Source organism: Elgaria multicarinata, chromosome 9 (assembly GCF_023053635.1).
Source record: "Elgaria multicarinata webbii isolate HBS135686 ecotype San Diego chromosome 9, rElgMul1.1.pri, whole genome shotgun sequence".
Classification (NCBI taxonomy): domain Eukaryota; kingdom Metazoa; phylum Chordata; class Lepidosauria; order Squamata; family Anguidae; genus Elgaria; species Elgaria multicarinata.
In genome coordinates this window covers 33,124,023-33,144,666 of record NC_086179.1, presented here as the reverse complement: position 1 = coordinate 33,144,666, position 20,644 = coordinate 33,124,023, and the positions used below count along the sequence as shown (strand labels likewise).

General features: G+C 39.7%; 1 protein-coding gene across 1 annotated transcript; it reads left to right on the top strand.

The window, feature by feature from the left end:
* The first annotated feature begins 302 nt into the window (after window positions 1-302).
* Window positions 303-11,583, top strand: IFT27 (intraflagellar transport 27). Its single transcript, XM_063133493.1, has 7 exons — window positions 303-538; window positions 7,439-7,518; window positions 8,215-8,274; window positions 9,001-9,060; window positions 10,200-10,338; window positions 10,908-11,017; window positions 11,201-11,583. The coding sequence occupies exons 1-7, from the start codon at window positions 505-507 to the stop codon at window positions 11,297-11,299; spliced, it is 582 nt and encodes a 193-aa protein (XP_062989563.1). The 5' UTR covers window positions 303-504; the 3' UTR covers window positions 11,300-11,583.
* Window positions 11,584-20,644: the final 9,061 nt, after the last annotated feature.

Here is a 20,644-nt window from a genome sequence, read left to right as displayed (position 1 = left end):
TGACAACCAATGAACCCAGGGCATGGATGGCGCCTTGTTGAAAAAGGCGGAAAGATATAATATCAACCAATGGGAATGTAGGCAGGCACGACCCGTGACGAATCGCGTCTTGCGATTTGGGGAGCCTCCACCAATCGGGTCTCCTGTGGGGGGTGGGAAGCAGAGCGCTTAGGAAAGCGTTGGGGTTGCTAGGAGAGCGTTGCTAAGGGAGGGTTGGGGCTGCATTTTTCTGTGAGCAGGGGAAGTGTGGGGAGCCGCCTCTTTGGGGCTTGCTTGTTCAGGCCTCGCACTCTTGCCCCGCTCCTATAGTAGAACTCATAGTGGGCCCTTTTCTAGCAGAGTCCCAAGAGGGTCTGCAGTCTTCCCAGCCCCACGCCCCACTTGGGTTTGTTGTCTCTGACTCCCGGTTACTCTTTACACAACCCTCCCGCAGTAAGTGTAGGCCTCTTCTCTCCCCTCACTCAGCTCCCACACAGACTGTTATGGTGAAGGGCAGTGCAGGCCATGGTGAAGCTGGCTGCTAAATGCATCGTGGCAGGTGAGTTCCCATTCTGGCCGCCGTGGCAGCATTTTTCTTAATTGTATCTTCTTCCAAGGTCTCAGCATCCCTCGCAGTGGTGCAGCGAGGTCCTTTTAGACCTTGGGTTTAATTGTCGCATGGGGGTCCCCTTTAGAGAGCCATGTGTATTCAGCTGTGAAGTGCATAACTAACAGCAACTGCCATTCCGTGCTTTACCATTGCTTCTACATGCCTTATAGTTTAGAACAACAACAAAGCATAAGCACTTTTGTATTTTAAAGCCATGTAAATCATACAACCGTCATGGGTGCAGGAATAAAATGCTCACCTATTGCTCCTAAGTGGGCATTTTTGAGGGGAGGGGGGCTGTGCTGCCCTGCACTCTGCTGCAGGGCCCCAGACTTTGGCCCCTGAGTCTAACCTTAGCTGCACCAATGTTTCCATGCCAAGACCTGTTCTATGGACAGGCAACCCTGCTGGGCTAAGAGAGCTTACCTGCCTCCACACAACTTGTCATCTTAAAGCTGCAGTTATTCTTAACAAGGAAATAACTTTCTCTGAAACCAGTGAAAATTATTTCTCAGTCAATATAGTTAGGATTGGCCTGTATATTAAAGTACACACCTCGGATTATTTATTTTTTTGACCTCTAAAAACAGAAGTACATCAAGGAGGTGCAATCTGAACTAAATTTGAATTTCCAGTGCCAACTGTAAACTCCCCACATTGCGACAGCATGGATTTTGTACTTCCTCTCTTTAATTTAGTTTCTGCGATTTGAGTGGTTTGGCATTCTTGTTGTAAATTGCCTTGAATATAGCATATACTCTATACTATAGCATAGCATATAAATAAATAAGTATTGCAGTTCCAGCAGCCAAAAATGACTGTTTCTTTATCAGAAAAGAATCAGCTTTCAGGAGGCAGTATTCTTATAGGACACCTTTAAACAAAAAGCATAGGAAAAAGAGGAGGTTCAGACAGGCGACTTCTAGTTAAGGCATGGACTGGAATGTACAAGCTGATTCCAATTTAGAGTAGATTTGCCAGATACCATACTGGCTGTTGGTTCATCTATTCAAATGTTCAGATCAGGACCCATTGCAGGATTTAGATCTAGAAGCAAAGTGTGTTTGTGTTAGTATTAAAAAAAAGTTATTGAACATGTGAACATGTCCCAAACAGAACAGAAAACACTGAAGCAAAGAAGTGTTGATAAATGTTGTGGTTTTTTACATGACTATCAGTGTAGGATGTTTCTTTAGAATTTTTTTATTCCATATCTAAGCTTTAAGAAACAAAAGCCTTTTGACCTTCTTGAATATAGGTAAAATAATCCATTTATGATCCCATTTTACCCAAAGCAAATTTCTTTTCTTGCTGAAATAAAAGGTAGCTGGGGAACCTTGTCATTAAGGTATCTATAAATTTGACCTGGATTTGACAGTAGTTTCTCCTCATATGTGATATGGGAGTGTGGTCACATCTCCCTGTTCTGCCACACATCCACATGAGTATAAAGTTTGAGTAGGGTGCACACCATTACCTGTGCTTGTCAATCTGAATTGGTCAGGCAGTAGTAAAAATAAATTAAAAGTGCTCTGAACCCCAATGAACTTATAGCAGACTAGCATGTTCTACATATTGCAAAGAGAAGGCTGCAAATATAAAAAGATGGACCTCAATATAATAAGCATTAGTGGCTTCCACGGCATTCATCTCAACAAAATGTATAATAAGGGCCAAGGCAGAAGACAATGTAAAAAATTAACATATGTCTGCATTACCAGCCCCAGCACAAAAGCAATATGCCAAGGATGCCAAAAGAAGGATGACAATGTGAAAGTCTGTTTGGGGGTGGGGGGGTGGGGGTTGTAGAAGTCCATGAAGTTTTAGAGTATACCTCAGCTAAAGAAGACATTGTATTTCTAGGAGAACCCAACTATCATCTGAGATGGATATCTGGATGACAGAGATACATATCAGTGATCATAGATTTAACTTTAAAACTGTTGCAGCTATATCAGAAACTTATTACAACTCTCAGAGACATGGAACTTGCCCCCTACCAACCAAAAGATTGTGGGGACCAGGTAGTGCTGTTTTATAGCTAAAATGATATCACAAGGACAAAGGATAGGACAAGGGACATATGTGATCCAGAATCTTACTGTCCTGTTTGCTAGGGTTAATAGAGGTTAAAGCACTGCAGCTTGTCCAGAGACTGAATGAAATAGATCAGGCATCATTAGCACAACATTATTGGACAATGAAGTGTTCCAGGTGAATATAAAATAAAGTTAAAAGCAACTGCCATAACTACACCTAGACAGTTGCCTTTGACAGTGATAGGCAAAGAAAAAGCTGATAAGAATAGAAAAATAGGAGTGATCACAAAGATTGAAGAGCCTACTCTTTGGTGTGCTAGGATGGTGGATTTATGTTGATTTAAACTATCTTCAATAGAACACACTTTGGTACAAAAGCAGGAGCCGTGGTTTTCACAAAATTGGATGCTAAAACTGGGTTCTAATCGATTCTCTTAGATGAGGAATAATTAACTTAGATGATACTATTTGAGAGATTACCCTTTGTAATCTCCTTAACTTTAGAAGTCTTCCCACTTCTGATGTCAGATGGTAAAAGGCATGAAAGGTGTTCCCTGTCATGCTGATGACCTTTTAGTATTTTGAACTGTAATGGCACAACATGATAAAGTTAGAATACCACACTTCAGAAACTCCAAGAAGTGGGCTTACACTTAATGAAAAATGCAGCTTTACTAAACTCAATTTATATTTCTGGGATACTGGATCACACCACAAGACATCCAGCCAGACCCTTTAATTAAAGACATACTAGAGCCCACCTGTCAAGCAATTGTGCATATTTCTTGAAATTGCCGTATTTTGTACCAGGGCTCTTTTGTACCAAACTTGGCAGTAATCACAAAACTCTTTGATGAGAGACTTATTAAGTGAAAGAAACATGGGTTTGGAGCTCACCATAACAATTGGCTTTCAACAAGATCAAAATGATACTCCATCCTTAGTACTAGCCCAGTATGCCCATATTTAAGAGACAGAAGTTGCTGCAGATGCTTCATCCTTTCTACTGGGAGGGGTATTACAGAAATACCAAAGCACAGGACATTGGGTCCCAATTGTTTTGTTTCAAGATCACTCATACCAGAAAAAAGATACCTATAAATTGAAAAAGATGCTTTGGCAGTGATATGGATATGTGAACACATAGGTTTTAATCTGGTTTTATGATGTTGTAATAGTTTTATTCTTTCCTGCTGTTTTTATCTTGATTTTATTCTCTGCTGATTTTATTTTTTGTACCGTATGTTTTTAATGTATTGTACACCACCCGGAGAACTTATGTTATTGGGCAATTTAAAAATACAGTAAATCAGTAATAAATAATGCCTCATTGACTTGACATTTACCTTACAATTAGACCATAAGCCTTTTGTATCCTTACTTGGAGACAATCCCCTTGATGAACTTCCTCCAAGGGTCCTAAGAGTTTGTCTCCGGATGACAGAATTCACTTATAAGATTGTACACATCCCTAGGAAAGCATTAATTATGACTGGTACTATGTCATGAGCACAATTACATATGCCATTATATCTGTACAAATAACATTGAGAGCATGTAGTTGCTATCTATGTAGATTTCATTGCAAATGGGATAGTCATATCAAGCTCTCTACAACAAAAATTGTGGAAGACTGATAATTTGTGTGACAAAATAAAAAATACTGCTTAGATTGGTGGCTACAAGAAAATCTCATACCCCAAACTAGCTAAATTTCAACAAGAGACTCATTTACCATATGGTCAAGAATTTACTCATGTTTCAAAAGGAGTAAAGAACCCACCAGATTCACAAAACACACCAGGATTCTACAAAATTTGCCCAAAAATCCCAACTTCCAAGTATAAGCTCTGAGCTGACAGTGGCTGACCAGTTGTGGTGGATAGCTCGATTAAAATGTCAAACTGCTGTAAAGAAGGCAGACTCTGTTAAGCATTATTAGAAAAGGAATTGAGAATAAAACTGCCAGTACCGTACTGACTTTATACAAATCTATGGTGCGACCACACTTAGAATATTGTGTACAGTTCTGGTCACTGCGCCTCTAAAAAAATATTGTAGAGCTGGAAGAAGTGCAGAAAGGGCCAATTAAAATAATCAAGGGGCTGGAGCATCATCTCCCCTGTGAGGGCAGGTTACAACAGCTAGGATAGTTTAACTTGGGGAAAAAGGAGGCTAAGGGGAGACATGATAGAGGTGTACAGAAGTATGCATGGTGTGGAGAATGTGGATAGGGAGACATTTTTCTCCCTCTCTCATAATGCTAGAACCCTGAGTCATCCCATGAAGTTGATTGGTGGGAGATTCAGGACAGATAAAGGAAATACTTCTTCGCATAGCGCATAGTTAAACTTTGGGATTCACTACCACAAGATGTCATGATGGCCACCAATTTGGGTGGCTTTAAAATGGGGGTGGATAAATTCCTGGAAAGGGCTATCAAGGGCTACTAGTCCTGATGGCTATGTGCTACCTATAGTATCAGATGCAGTAAGAATATAAACAATAGTTTCTGGGGAACATGGCTGGGAGGGTTCTGTTGCACTGTGCCCTGCATGTAGGTCCCTAGTCAAACCTGGTTGGCCACTGTGTGCACAGAGTGCTGGAATAGATAGACCTTTGGCCTGATGCATGTTCTTATGTTCTTATGTTCTTATTGACTGATAAAAGAGTGTTGGAGGCACAATTTCAATGCCAGACATGCAAATAGAAGTGCCTCAACTCTTTTCCCACCGCAGGAAGTTTGGATTCCAGATAGGTGATTTCAAAGACCAGGCCAGACTAGTTCAGAAACCCCTTGCTCATATGTAGCGGGGACAATGAAGGGAATCGACAGTGCTCCCATCACATTCCTCTTGTTTATCATAATCAGGGTACACTTCAATTCCAACAAAAGTACTAGATTTGTAAAACACCAACTAAAGTCTCTTTTCTTAGAAAGGAAGAGGGAAAGCAAAATTTCAATAGAGTATATACGTGAATATTTTCTAGAGAAAGATGGATGTAATAGGGAGAGTTAACGGCTGCATTCGGGCAACACAATAGTCAATTCCAGGGTTGATTATCAAGGGGGTACTCCCTACACAACATGATTATAATCAACTGTGGAGTGGATTAACCCCAGCATCGAGTTGACTGTTGGTCAACTGTGTATTTGATTGATACATCCCCTGCCCCCTCTCCACCCCAGTCCTCTTGCTGGTATCCCATCAGCCATTGAAAGTTTTGCTGGCTGGAGTAGAGAAGCAGCAGCCGCTGCTTTGGTCATTCTTGCCGAAGGATTCTGTAGGCAGCCGAAATTGTCAACTCAATGGGGCAAAATAGTCAACGGAGCCCAGTGGACAATGCGCTAACCCACGGTTGTGCGACTAGTCAACTCTGCACAGCATTTTTTTTCTCCGTTGTTTATTTTGGGGAAATAGTCAACAGTGGGGTGTTTTTTGCCCGATAGACAACACAATAACCAATGGTTGACTATCCAGCTAACAGTTGACTACTTCAACCACCATTGGATATTGTGTTGTCCAGACGCAGCCAATGGCTCTCCACCTGTATGATCTGATCAAGAAGGGACAGCTTTGTTTGGAGTTAGTTGTAATACAGCACTCAGACGAATAAAACAAGCATGTGTCAACACTCTACATAATACAGATAGGAGAGGAAGTGTTAACATCCTCTCCCCACCCCCTGTGGTCTGAGAGTGCTCATGTTTTTGCTATTTACTAACAAAAATGCGAACCTTAATTGCATTCACACAATCAAAATTAAGTCTACTTTGAACTCAATCCTTTGCAGTCTTAGATGGATCCTTTGAGTTCAATTGGCTTAGGTTTTAGTAGCTTGTTTTTCCTCCTAAACCTTCTCCCCATCTTTCATCCTCTATTACTGTTAATAATGTTACACTTAATCCAGTTGAGAAAGTTCATAGTCTTGGTTTTATATTCAACTCCTCACTCTCCTTTACTCCTCATATTGAGGAAGTAGCTAAGTCCTGACATTTTTTTCTTATATAATATTGCCAGGATCCAATCGTTTTTATCTGTCTCTTCTGCCAAGACTCTTTTTCACGCTTTGGTTATTTCTCAGCTGGACTACTGTAACCTTCTCCTGACTGGCCTTCCTTCCTCTCATGTTAGTTCGTTGGTCTAAGATCATCTTCTTGGCTCATCGCTTTGATCATGTCACTCCACTCCTGAAATCCCTTCATTGGCGTCCAATTCACCTCAGAATCCAATATAAGCATCTCCTGTTGACTTTCAAATCTTGTCACAGTCTAGCTCCTTCCTATATTTCTTCTCTTATTTCACATTATTGCCCCGTTTGTGGTCTTCGCTCATCAAATGTTATGTTTCTTACCTGTCCAAGGGTCTCTATTTCTCTTGCTTGGCTTCGTCCATTTTCTCTCACTGCCCCCTATGCCTGGAATTCTCTTCAGGACATTTGCGGACCATGAGTTCAATTACAGATTTCAGCTGAAAACATTTTTCTAAAGATTTTAGAACTTGATTTTGATCTTACTTTTACACTGGTAGTTGTATTGTCCCCTGTGCCTGTTGAATGCATTCCCTTCCCTTTATTATTGTTTTATTATGATTTTATTAGCTTGTAAGCCTATGTTTTACTATGTACAGCACCATGTACATTGATGGTGCTATATAAATAAATAATAATTTTATCTTCTGTTATTATTTGACATAATATCACACTGGAAGAGGAGCAATGCTTTCTTAGACTCTAGATTTTCTTAGGTGAAAAGAAAGTGGCTTCGTCAAATTAGAACAAAGGTATTTTTCATCCATTTGTCATGCAGGTGATTCAACAGTGGGGAAGAGTGCCTTGGTCCAGATGTTCTGCAATGATGGGGCTCATTTCCAGAAAAACTATACATTGGTGAGCCTTGTGGTGGAATGATAGATTCTTGAGGGGAGAGGCAGCAATGTGATCTTCACAAACCTGGAAGATAATCTGGCATCAAGGGAGTTCATAATCAATGCCAAGTGACTTTCGCATATTTTAGAACAACCTATCAGAAAAATGCCAGGTGTATCTGGAGCCAGATAATTGGTGTACATAGCCCATTATCTTCAGATGCAGGAGGAGTCGGAGTGTATCTCATTCACTTTTCTACTACATATTTAAGGAAATGTGGAAGAAAACCCCATACAGAGGTCTGCACATTTGAGGGAGAGGAATTGTGCAAAACAGGCCTCTGAATGAACAGTCTCCATGTTGAAAATAACCTTTGGCATTACTTTAGATGAGCAGAGGAAGGAGAGCTAGCCAAATAAATGTGTAACCAAGACCCTAAAGAATCTAAAGCAAATGTTAGGCCTATGGTAAAAATAAAAGTTATATTACTTTGAGTAAATGATTTCTTAGTCTAGTTTTGTTTTTCTGATCTACTCCCTAACATCCAATTTTCAGATCTTGAGTATTCCTCTGATAGAAAAAATCTATCATTTAAAAATATTGTGAGAGTGATTTGAAAGACCTGAAGGGTTCTGTTGGCTCCAGGCAACTGTAGTATGAAAATAAACTGGCTCTCTCTGAATTTTTCTGACATGTTTTCCTTACTCTGATTGACAGACAACAGGAGTAGAACTGCTGGTGAAGACAGTGCCTATTCCAGAGACAAGTGATAGTGTGGTGAGCCCAGCTATGATTTAAACTGTGTGTGTGTTTAAAAATGGAAGTTGTCTAGAGTTCTCAGTTATTTCATTGACTTTGTCTGAATTAGTCTCATTCTATTGGATGAGTATGAATGTGTTTATATTAAATTATTTGTAGAACTGTAATATTGGCAATGCAGAAACCTGGATTTATTTTAAGAACTTTGTGGGCATTGAGACTCAGATCTGTTTAGCAGCCATTCCAGCAGGCTGCACTGAGAGAGATGTAGTGGGAAGGGAAGCAGGGCCATTCCACCACCCCTGCTAAAAGAATGTTTTCCCTTTCCCTTCCCAGTTCTTTTTTCCTAGGTATGCTTTTCTAGATTGTACATCTGCAGGCAGAGACAGTCTTGTATAATTGTTGATGTGCAAGGTGGTGTAGAAACCTTTTTGGTTGAGGAATATCTAAATACTTAAAATTAAATAAATATCTCTTTAGGATAAGGATGTCTGTCACACAGGAATCTGGCTCTTTTAGGGCTGCCCCCTGGCTTGGCTTGCAAGCCAAGCTGGGGTGGGGTGGGGCAAAGTTTGGGAACTTGCCTGGGTTTCTCTCCCCCCACAACCCAGAATGTGCGTGGTGGTGGGGAACCAGGTTCCCATCACTGACCATTGCTGTGTCTGAAGGGATATTGTATTTGAAAGCTGTTTACTTAGTATAGAAGATTTCATGGCTACACATTATTTCTGTTTCTGCTTTCAGGAACTCTTCCTCTTTGACTCAGCAGGCAAAGAACTCTTTTCTGAGATGTTAGAGAAACTGGCAAGTAGAATATAAATCTTTATTCAACAGATACGCAGTGAAGCAAACTTGACCTCCACATCCTAAATAAAGCTTGCATAAGAGCAAGGAATAATCCTTTTGGCCTTTCTTTTTGTTAACACCTGGATCATCTCTGGAGGATAAAATTCCTTAAAGAGCATAGAATGGGGGAAAAGGGAAGAGGCCAGTCCCTAAAATTAAGGTGAAAGCAGTTATACTACAGCTGAGCTGGGGACTGCTGACCAGTTTCTGGTGAACTACCTAATGCCTGTTGGATTAGGATGGTGGACCTTAGTCTGATTTGTCAAAACACAAGAGCAAGAATGCATATTTGAGATCATTTCACACTGAATAGTTTTGCTTTCATTGTTCAGAGATCCTGAATATGCATCCTTGCTTTGTAAACATAGGTGGCCCATTAGGTTTCATTTTTTCTAAGTATACATGCAAAACCTGAACTTAGCCAACCCTTGCCTAAAAGCTTTGCCAACTCTCTGCAAAACAAATTAAAATGTGTGAAAAAGCATATTTGCATAAAGGAACACCTTTTTCTGTTACCCTAATATATCTTTGACTTGAACCAGATTTCTTTGTTCCTTTTGTGCTTGGCTGGCTCTCCTAAGTTTAAAACCCTGGGGCAATTATTGTGCTGTTTCATGAACACTGGATATTAGTATGTTAGCTTGCATTAAGACCTCAGTATTGGGTATCCCAGAGAGAACTGTAAGCTGAGTTGACTCTTTGTCTTTCCCAGTAGTGCTATTATACCTTCATTTGGGGGTATTTTTAGAATTCTACTATGATGATTGTATTGTATTAGTTTATACTACAGACTACAGTGTTTTGATGCAATAATGGTCAGCCACTGCTGTACCATAAATTCCCAATCTATTTCTATATCATCCTTGAATATGTTTATTCTTTGGTGGGTTTAGGAGTAGGATTCTTGCTGAAACACATAAATGTACTTTTCCCTTTAAATGTCAAGGTATATTTCCATAGAGGATGGATTATCAGATCTTCTTTATCAGACTCTTTTATCTGTAGCCCATATATGCCCAAATCACTTCCTTCTCTTTTTATGAAGTTCCTGTGATTATACTTGCTGTTGACTGTGTCCATTTCAATAAATTTGACAGTGTTTTTCTCTTGCTGTGCAGTGGGAACAGTCCAATGCCCTGTGTATTATATATGATGTCACCAATGAACAATCCTTCAATAACTGTGCCAAGTGGCTAGAGAAACTAAGGACTCAGACCTCTAGAATGCACATGCCAGGTAGGAAATTGTAAATGTCTCTGCATGTATATTTTGTGCCTGGATCTAGCACCATCTTAATTCCTAGTAGTTAGGATGACTTTCCTCAGTTTATCCAATCAGCATCTACAGGTGCAATCCTATGCATGTTTAGACAGGGAAAAAAGTGCTACAACTCCCAGCATTCCCTAGCCTAGCACGTTAACAGGTACAAAAAAGACAGGAAAATTTATTGTTTGGCAAGATAATAGATGGAAAGATCACAAGGGAGTCAACTAGAATAGGCACTTCCCATGTTTGTTTTAGAGCAAAATCCTGTGCATATTTATACAGAAAAGTATCCTATAACTCATGGCTGGGGAGTGCTCGGAGTTGTAGGACTTTTTGCTGTCTAAACATGCATAGGATTGTACCCTAAAACAAACATGGGAAGTACCTATTCTAGGTGACTCCCTTGTGATCTTTCCATTCATTATCTTGTCAAACAATCAATTTTCCTGTCTATTTTTTTACCTGTTAACACGCTAGGTTTCATAGTGCTTCTTGTTAATAATTCAGTATTTCTTTTCCTGTTCCTTCTGTTTGTGCAGGTGTGTTAGTAGGCAATAAGACTGATTTGATTGGAAGACGAGTTGTGGAGCAAAAGCAAGCACAAGAATGGGCAGAAACCAATGGCCTAGAGTACTGCGAGATTTCAGTAGTGAGTGTCTTTGTTTCACTGGGTGCAGATAAAGAATTGTCTTTACCTTCAGATTGAGAAGCCACTGGGTTGTGTGTTGTCTTATGCCACTTAAGTTGTTTTCAACAGCAGTTGTTTTATGCAGTAACTACCCAAGTCCTTTTCCTGTCCCCTTCCTTAGCTGTCTTTTTTTTGTCTTTTCAGAAAGAGATGGAAAACTATGAAGCGCCTTTTCACGTTGTGGCAAATTCCTTTCACCGACTATACAAAGAGAGGGTGGAAACCTTTCACTCACTGGTGTGAGGTGCCTTTGAGTGTAATTTGCTTAACTTGTTAGTTTTCCTTGAACCTAAAAATAATCAAATGTTTAATAATCACAGCCTAAAGCTTTTGTTATTTAATTATCATTTGCTTTTCAGTAATTCTAAGCCATACTAAGGCTATATAAGGAGACTTCCTTCAGCTGAAATTTCACGTTCATCTTTTTATTACCTATCCTGTAATATACATTTTTAAATGAGGTGTTGTCTTTGCATGATTTTACTGTTTAAATACTTTGAAATCAAATATCATGCAACTGTCATGAGAGATTTCCAGAAATAAATTATAATATATAAAATTGACTGCCAACATAGCACATTCTGTACATCCCAAAGAACAGCCAGTCACCCTGGCAATCTAACCATCAGGGATAGATGATTTAATAGTCACCCTTCAAGAAAAAACCAAAGTCATGAGTCATAAAATACAACCATGGTATCCTGAATTGCATAAGCAGCCTCTTAGAATAGAAGTCTGTGGGGTAGTTTCCTAGGTGAGAACTCTGTAGCATTGCTATCAAGACTGATATGTGTTCCTTACTTCACAGAACATTATTTGCATTTTGATGTGGCTCATTCTCTCTGGCTGTTGGAGGCTTTGGGGCTGCCAAGGGCTTTTGAGAATGTACTGCCCTCTGCTGGTGTACAGGTCATTTAAGGAGGGGATAAGGGGTAGGAAACAATTGCCTCCAATGGCTTTGCATAACATACCGTATTGTGTTAGAAAAAATTGCAGGTTAGAAGTTCCTACTGCTAAAGAATTTCTTCCCATTATAGTAGTGATTGTCACATTGTAAAGTTGTAACTGATGGGCTTCTGACATCTCCACTAAGGTATATAAAGAATTAATCTTGTGGGAATTATATAGAATACACTTGCTACTTTTAAATTGAGAGATTATACTGGAAAGACTTGTCATAACGTATTTATTTATTCTGATTTTTATTCTTCCTTATCCCAAGGGCTTAGGGCAGGTCGTAACATGCTGCACATAAAATAAAAGTCTAAAAATATCACATTATAAAACCCACACAACTCCCAACAATATTAATATGTTCCAACATATGCTGAGTTTAGTAGACTTGCTAAAGCCAATGTAAATGCTAAAGGCATATGAATTTCAGTATGCCATCAACAAATGCCACCAAAATATAAGTGGTAAATGTAATAAAAGCAATACTTGAGCAATTTCGTTGGTGATATGAAGTCCAGGTTACCAAGAATTTCTGTACATGCCCAATTCATTATGTTCTTGCAAGGGCCCCATTCATTTTAGTGAGGCTTATGCAAGCGATGTTACTGGCAAATAGTGTAGGATTTGCTATAGATGAGAACAAGTAGTCTGTTACTTGAACTTCTAATAAACATTAAGATATATTTACCAAAAAGGAATCTTTATAGATTCAGTAATTTGTGTAGAACCTACCCTTTAAAGTAGAAGTACAGGTGATAGGTGAACTCATTTCATATAAGATGATTGGCCCAAGAAGTGATGGCGGTGTTGTATTTGGATAGATATGAATTATGCCAGAACGGCAGCAATTAAAGGCAGAATTAATAGGGGTACTGCTAGAAACCTGTAATAAATCCCAGTCAGAAAGAGTCTTAAGAGAAAGCGGGATTCTAATACTGGTGCTAACAGAAGGGGAAATATTGCATTTCTAATCTTTATGCAGCTCTTGCTTGCTTGCTTTGGGTGCTTGCACACAAGCAGGTTTAGAAGTACTCTGCTTTGTTCCCAAATATGCCCACCCACCTCCAAATAGGCAAAACATCTGAAGTATCAATGCTTCCATGTAACAGGCTTATACCACAAATACCACAAGCTTATGCACTTTCTAGTGCATACATACATACAAGAGGCTAGGTGGGCGCTCTGCTTTGAGTCACAATGTTTCTTCTTTGTGACCCAAAACAACAGTACGTACAACTGCTCAGATGCAAGCTCTGGTTTTCCATTAGTTTGCAGCATTTGCTATGGGGAATGATAGAGCCTCATCTTTCCAAATTTAGTGTTTCCCCAAGAAGCTGCAGGTCTAGGCGAGACTACAGTGTCTTCCTCACATGTTGGCTTCGAATGTTGACAGCCTAGTCCAAACTTTGCTGAGGTTGCAGCAAATTAACTTTTTCAGGTACTGGCAGTTCTTGTTCTGTTTTGGGAGACTTCTCTCTCCCTCTCCACTCTTGAGGGGGCCAGTTTCTTTCTTCTATTGCAGCCTCATGTATCTTCCTTAGAGCTGTATTCTTTCTTTCTTTCTTTCTTTCTTTCTTTCTTCAAACTGAAGCTTGGAATTGTTCTCTCTCCCCCCTTCCCCCATCTCTGAGAACAAATTAAAATCTGGCAATGTTGATAGGGTGAGTATGACAGACAAGATCTCTGAGTAAGTACTAGAAAAGTGAATATACCTAACTTCTGGCAGAAAGTGATCACTAAAAAGGAAATTAATAATGGGCCCAGAAGTGCCCCAGACCTATGAGAGATTGTGCCCATGTAACTGACATTTAACCTAGGCTAATTTAGTCTTCCTTAGTCTAATCACCACATCCCTACCAGTACTGCTAGTTAATTATTCCTAGAGATTGCATAGAGCTAAGTTTTCAGCTATCTAGAGGTAAACACAGCAGTTACCAGTTGATACAGAAAAATGTAAGACTTGTAAAAATCCTGACGCAGCTAGATGAAGAAACAATTAATAGGTAATAGTGGGGAAAGTGTTGTTTCTGGTTTGTCCATACAAATGCACAGAGGTCAGAGATACTTGCAATTATCTCTGGTGGGAATGTGGCAGAGGGCTTTCTAGTGCTCTGAAACTCTTTTCCCAGGGAAGCCAGACTGGCTCACTCCTTGATATGCTTTCAGAGGTAGGCAAAAACATTTTTATTCCAGCAGGCCTTTGGTGAATAATCTGGACCTCCGTCTATGCCAAGGGCTTTTAAAATTGTTATGTATTTTAAATGTTTTAATATTGAAACATTTAATTACATTTTTAACTTTTGTATATTTCTGTTTATAGGTTTTAACTGTATATGTTTTAATTTTGTAAAGCCGCCTCAAGGCCCAGCATTGGGCAAAAGGTGGGATACAAATTATTATTATTATTATTATTATTATTATTATTATTATTATTATTTCCAATCTTCCCTCTTAGTGTCCGGCATGATCATACATAATTTAAAAAATCCCACTATTCTGCTATCCGTTCTAGCTTCAAAACATCAAAGGTTAAGTTCCTTTGTACCCAGCATTTTGTGCATTTATATTGTGCTGTGTAAAGTAAATGTAAAGTAGCATCATTCTTATATTGTAGTGCTTTACATAATCTGTTTTGGATCCCAATATTTGTCAAGATACAGGATAATAAAATCTGATATTGAGATATAGCAGTTTGAATGTGCAAAGTGCTATAAATATTTACTTCTTTTTTCATATATTACAGTGTTTATTTATTTATTTTAAATTTCATACAAAAAATTCATACGTAACAAGCTTGAATGTTGCTTTCATTCTCATTTTACAGATGGGGAACAGAGATTGACATTGAAACCCAAAGTATGTGGTTGAGGTGGGATTTGAACCCAGATCAACTGAGTTCAGATTCAGTGTCCTGAAAATCACTGAGATTTCTTAAGTCCATGATAATTACCATAGACTGACAGTACAAAGCTAATTGGGTATTTGGATCTAACATAAATTCAGTTTCACCAAATCAGTGATATCAAATGGGTTTAAATTAAGGATGTGTTTCAGATTCAGCCAAATCAGGCCCTTTTGGAGAGATTTAGAGGCTCCCCAAGGCAAAACAGGATTCCCTCTGAAGCAACCAGAACTGAAGCTGGACTGCCCTGAAACTTCATATGTGGTTTGGTGTTTAGGAAGGCTGCAGAAAGACAGAAAATCTATTTGCAAAAGAATTAGTTTATTTTCATTTTTCTGGGAGTGGGGTGGGGGGTGACACAGTAACTGATAGGACTATCTTCTAATCGTAGGGAAGGTTTGCTGTGGGCGCTCTTGTGAGTCTTATGAAATCCTTTGCTCAACAATACTCTCTGTTCTTTCCTAACTGTGTGTTATTTTTAAACCTATCCTTATTTCAGTCCTAAACCTACCCTTTCCATTTCAAATCCATCTCATTAATTTCATTCACATATCCGTGATCCTTAAGTTTCATTTATTCTTGCTGTTGTTTTTCTGTAGTGGTATAGGCCTCCCCCTCTTTCTCCATTTTGGTCTTAGTCCTGTAGGTTAGGGTGTTTTTGAAGCAAGTTCTGCATTCTCTCTTCTTTTCTTACTGTGAGAAGGTCAGGAGTTGGTCATATAACTTAATTTGTATTGTTATTTCACTGTGGTGTCTTCCTGTGTTTTCCTATGTAGTGTGGGTGTGGGTGTTAGTAATTTAATTTTTTTGCTGAATATGTGTTGTGTCTGAAAAGGGGGGTTTTATGCACACATGCCATGAGCTAGCTATCATTGTGCAGTGATCACTCTGTTACAGAGAGAGTTTTATGTACAATATCATTTCTGATACCACTTCAAAATCCTGATGCAATATACCTCATTGTCATTGTCCTTCCTCATCCCAACCAGTCCTTTTCCAGAATGATTCCTTTATTATTTTTCCTTCAAACAACCCACTCCACCCTGATCCTTCCTATAACACTTACTAATTCTCAGTTACTATTCAGTAGTGTTTTCTGCCTACTAGAATCAGGCACTAGGTAATGTCTCCATCACATTTTTTTTACTCTAGAAGTTTCATTTTGAATCAACAAGCTCTTGTGTTCTCTTAGTGTGTAAGCATCAGCAATTTATTTTATTGATTCACTATTCTGTCTCACTGAGTTCTTTGGTGTCTTGTCTTCCTTAGTTTTCTTGTGTGTCTTCAAATCCCAAATCAAAATCTGCCTTCTTAGCTGCCTCGGCATGGGCATGGGCTTCTGTCTTCATTCTCTTCAAATCTCAATTCAAAATTTGCTGTAGTAACTGTGGTGTGGGTTTGAACTTCAGGCTTTCCCACTTTCCAGTAAGTAACTCCCATGTCAAAGTTTGCCCTAGCTGCCTTTCTGTGTGCCTGGGTTTCTTCCACTTATTCATTTCACCTCCTAATCAGTGCTAAAGTTCCCCATCCTGGTTTTGGACCTATTTCTCTAGGTTAGATTTTAATCTGAATCAAGCAACTAAAATAGCATTTCACACCCAACCTCAAGGTGGGACCATTGCACTGGATTGCATGCCCACCCAGCCAAAGAGTGGAGGGAGTACAGTTAAGGAAATCACAACATATTGTCCAAGGACTGTTTTAGTTGTCTTTGCTCCCATGCAGGCTCAACCAGGTTTGGACTGTGTCTTCCATCTGTATTTCTACTATTTCTTTGAAACTAGTAGACTTTATCCCCTCAGAAGGTTGTAGTATTGGTTGCTTCCTTGAAATATGCTGGATGTTCATCTGCTTCTGTCACTGTATGTCCCTCATCCATCATCCACCCCTGTCTTACTTCATTTTCTGAGACTGAGTAAAAAACAAAAGCCTTGAACTGTTTTTCAGTAATCATAACACTCTAACCCCCTGCACCTATCTTTCTGAAATTCTGCAAGTTTCTTAACTAGGAATACCTAGTCTATGACACATACCATTTTCATATAAACTGCCCCCCAAAATATGGAGGGAGGTAAGGGGAAGCAAATGCTCCCCCAACCCCAATATTGAAGTCTCTTCCACCAAAACCATTTATCCAAACCTTACAAATTTTGCAGGTTTCTTAACTAGGGCCACCTCAATGCTGTGTCATTTTCATAACAATTGCCCCCCCTACACACACACACACACACACGGATAAGTGTGTCTTCTTTGTTTTGCAAGCTACCTATCTTTAAAATGCTGCTGCTTCACAAAACCCCATGCACCTATTCATTTGAAAGGTGACAAGATCATTTCAGGAGGGGCCACAGTGCTCACAACTTTCATCCAATTGAATCAAAGAAAAAACATTATCAACTGTTCTCTTTCTAACCCCCAAATATGTAAAGATGTTTAGCACAGTCCCCCCCCTCTCCTATTTAAAATAAATGTGGCAGGTGTCCTTCTCTCATAAGGGACTACTAGGCCTGCAAATTTCATCCAATTTTAGCAAAGACCAAGTGAGTTATAGCCATTTGTGAATTTTTACCTTCCCATTAGTGGGAGGCATAAAGCTTCATTTTTTCTGAATCTCATTTTGGATTTCCCCTCCAAGTCAAGCTGGGGATGAATGGATCAGTCTAACTCAAATTGGTCTGTTTTCTTAATGACTAAATCGGGGTCCAAACTAAATCTTGTGGTTGGTGCACATCCCTAGATTAAACCCAAGACCTTTACTTAAGAAGTTAACAGAAGATTTCCTTCAGTATTGCAAGGAGTGAATAGCTTTGTCTAAGCCTGTCTTGCTAAGGTTTAGAGTTGATTTCCATACATGGATATTCTTCTAGAGACTTTTCAGCCTGTTGCAGCTGCTTCGTGCTCTTGGCAAAAGGTCATCTGACTCGCTAGCTGTAAGAAGAATCTGCAGTTTTACAGACTATGTCAAACACTCCGTTGGGGTTGAGCAGTAGTGTCACAAACCACAGACAACTCTGGGTGACTTTTTCATATGAGCAAGATTTAATAAAAACAGATTCCCCCTTTAAGAATTAAGTCTGATAATTCCACACACACACACATCATCATCATCATCATACTCATGTTGGTGTAGGATGCTGGGCATTCAGAAGGGATTTAAATGACATGGGTGCATCCTTTTTGATACATACAGCTAACCTTTCTAATATATCAACTGTAGTGGGTCCAGCATATGAGCAAAAGGTTGTGGTTCGCCACTGATTTACAACATGCTAGGTAAAAGCAAACAACCTGTTGAACAAAAAAAATATTCAGGAAATAAACGCTTCAGGCATTTCAAAAGAAACATGAAATAGCACTCTCCCTAATACTCTGTTTTGGCATATTATGTTAAACACGATAGGTGAGGGCAAGTGGCAGGTGGAAGCAAAAATGACAGGTACGGCCAATAGCAAACAAGTCAGACAAACTGTTCCAAGAAGGAACTACCCCCCCCCACACACACACACACACAAAACATGGGCGTGATAGCCAAGATAAACATCAACATTCACTTAATTTCTAATCTATAATATTTGGCAAGAGCATAGCTGATAAAAACTGAAAGCTACTTAATAAAACAGGAATAAAATTTACAGATTATAAGAGTACAACTGGTGCATAAATGCAGTACATGTGTTTACTGTATCAGGTTCCAATGGCTCAGTAGAAGTTAAGTTTGTCAAAGGTTTTGTGTTACAGAGACTCCTGGTATTTTTACTAACTTGACCCTAATGGATTTTTGTTTGTTTAGGACTCTTCTTGATAACAACTGTGAATTCAGTTAGTGTCTTAAATATTTTTTGTGAGCTGCCTTGAGAGCCATTTTGGCTAAAGGGCAGGATACACAAAGGTTTAAATAAATACATAAATACCTAAATAAATAAATAAATAAGTGATGTTCTCTTGAAGCCTGAGTGCTATGTAGCCCCAGTGCCCACTATTTGCAGCCTAGCAACTGGCACCCCATTTAGGAAACACAAGATGACATGAGTGTAGAAATGGGTGTGTTTGTATGTGAGGATCGCTTTGTCTGATAGGAAGTGTCTGTAGGTAGAAGGGGAGTGGAAGTTAAGCCAAGATAATCAAATAGGCAAGGCAATCTAGGATAGGCATGATGAATTCAGACTTTAGGACTATATGAAGGATTAAAACACAGTCTTTCAAGTTAATTCACTAAACCCACATAAGAGAAGTGAAATATAGATTGACTGGATCCAGACTGCTGTTTAGCCTTTGGCTTGGTGTTACATACTGCCCTCCATTGGGAGATGAGAGAGAGGAGCAGAGCCTTCCTATCAGTCCTGCTAAACAGTCTCCTTGATTCCTTTTTCTTTTTCCCCTCTTCCCTCCCCATCCTCTTTTCCTCGTGTGTCATGTCTTTTTTCTTTTCTTTTTTAGAATGTAAACCTGAGAGCAGGGACTGTCTTCTTTACTGATTTATTGTAAGCTGCTCCAGGAGCCTTTTTGGCTGAGGTGCAGGATAAAAATACTCTTAATTAAATAAATAATAAACATACTGAGCTCAGGGAACCTGGGTGTGGAAAATTTCTAAATTTTAAAAATAAAACAAGACAGAGGCTCAGCAGAACATTCTTGGGGAGTGTTTGTAGCTACTTTTGTGTCTGGTCAACATACCAGATCAACATAATTAGGCTTGGGTTTAGTGGGAGAGTGTTATATGTCTGTGTCAAAAACTAAGCTTCAAAACAAAGCTCTTTCCATCCTCTCCGTTCTCATGTTTGAAAGCCTGGGGTTGTTTCTCTTGGGCAAGGATTGAGTCACAGCTGCTGCTACTTCTGCTGCTGATAGCCCTGTCGCCGAAGTCAGCCTAGTGGTGTGGCTTTCACTTGTTCTCGCAGATAGGAGACACGACTAAACAGAAGTGACAGGGGCTTGCAGGAGAGATGGGGTAGAGAGTGAATAGCCAAAGAGCAGGCTTCTGGGCAGCAGGCAACTGTGTGTACCTCTCTTCTACCAAACTGAAACGGGCTGTGCCCTGCCAATTCTTTCTACATGTCTATAGCCACTGCCTATGAACTTCATTATCGAAGCCTGGGAAAAACAACGAATTTGAGCTGCTCTGCATATCTGCTCTTCCCCTTTTGGTGAAACCTGTTGTGTATCTCCTCTTATCAAGCAATTTTAATGACAATTCTTAAGTCCCATCCTGAGTATATCCCCCTCCTTTCTCCTGGTGTGCACTCCTGCTTCTGTGTGTCCCACTTGATGCTCATGCCACAGTGCTTGGGAGGGGGTGGGCTGAAACATGATAATCAGGGTATTATTTGAGTTTGTACGTGTATGTTTCAGTGGGGGGTTATCCCAGGCAGGCACCCCCTTCATCCCCTTATCAGACTGCACTCATTTATTATACCATCTGTTTTCTCAGTGCTGGAGATGATGCTGGGGATATGTGACTTGGGGCACTCAGGCGGAAACTGGCCTGCACAAGGCCAGGCATGTGTTTGCCTCCTAGCAATGCAGCGGTCAGCAGCAAATTCTTTGCCACCGCCTCCTCTCAGTATGGGAGAGTGAGTGAGGGCCTGGAAGTGTTTGAGATGCAGAAAGATGGACTGTATGAAGGAGACAAAATCATCAGATGTTTTGGAAGGGTGGAGGAGCCAGGAAGAATACATGCTGTGGTAGAAGGAAACGGGCTGATGGACCAAGTATAAAAGAGATAAAGGGACAAA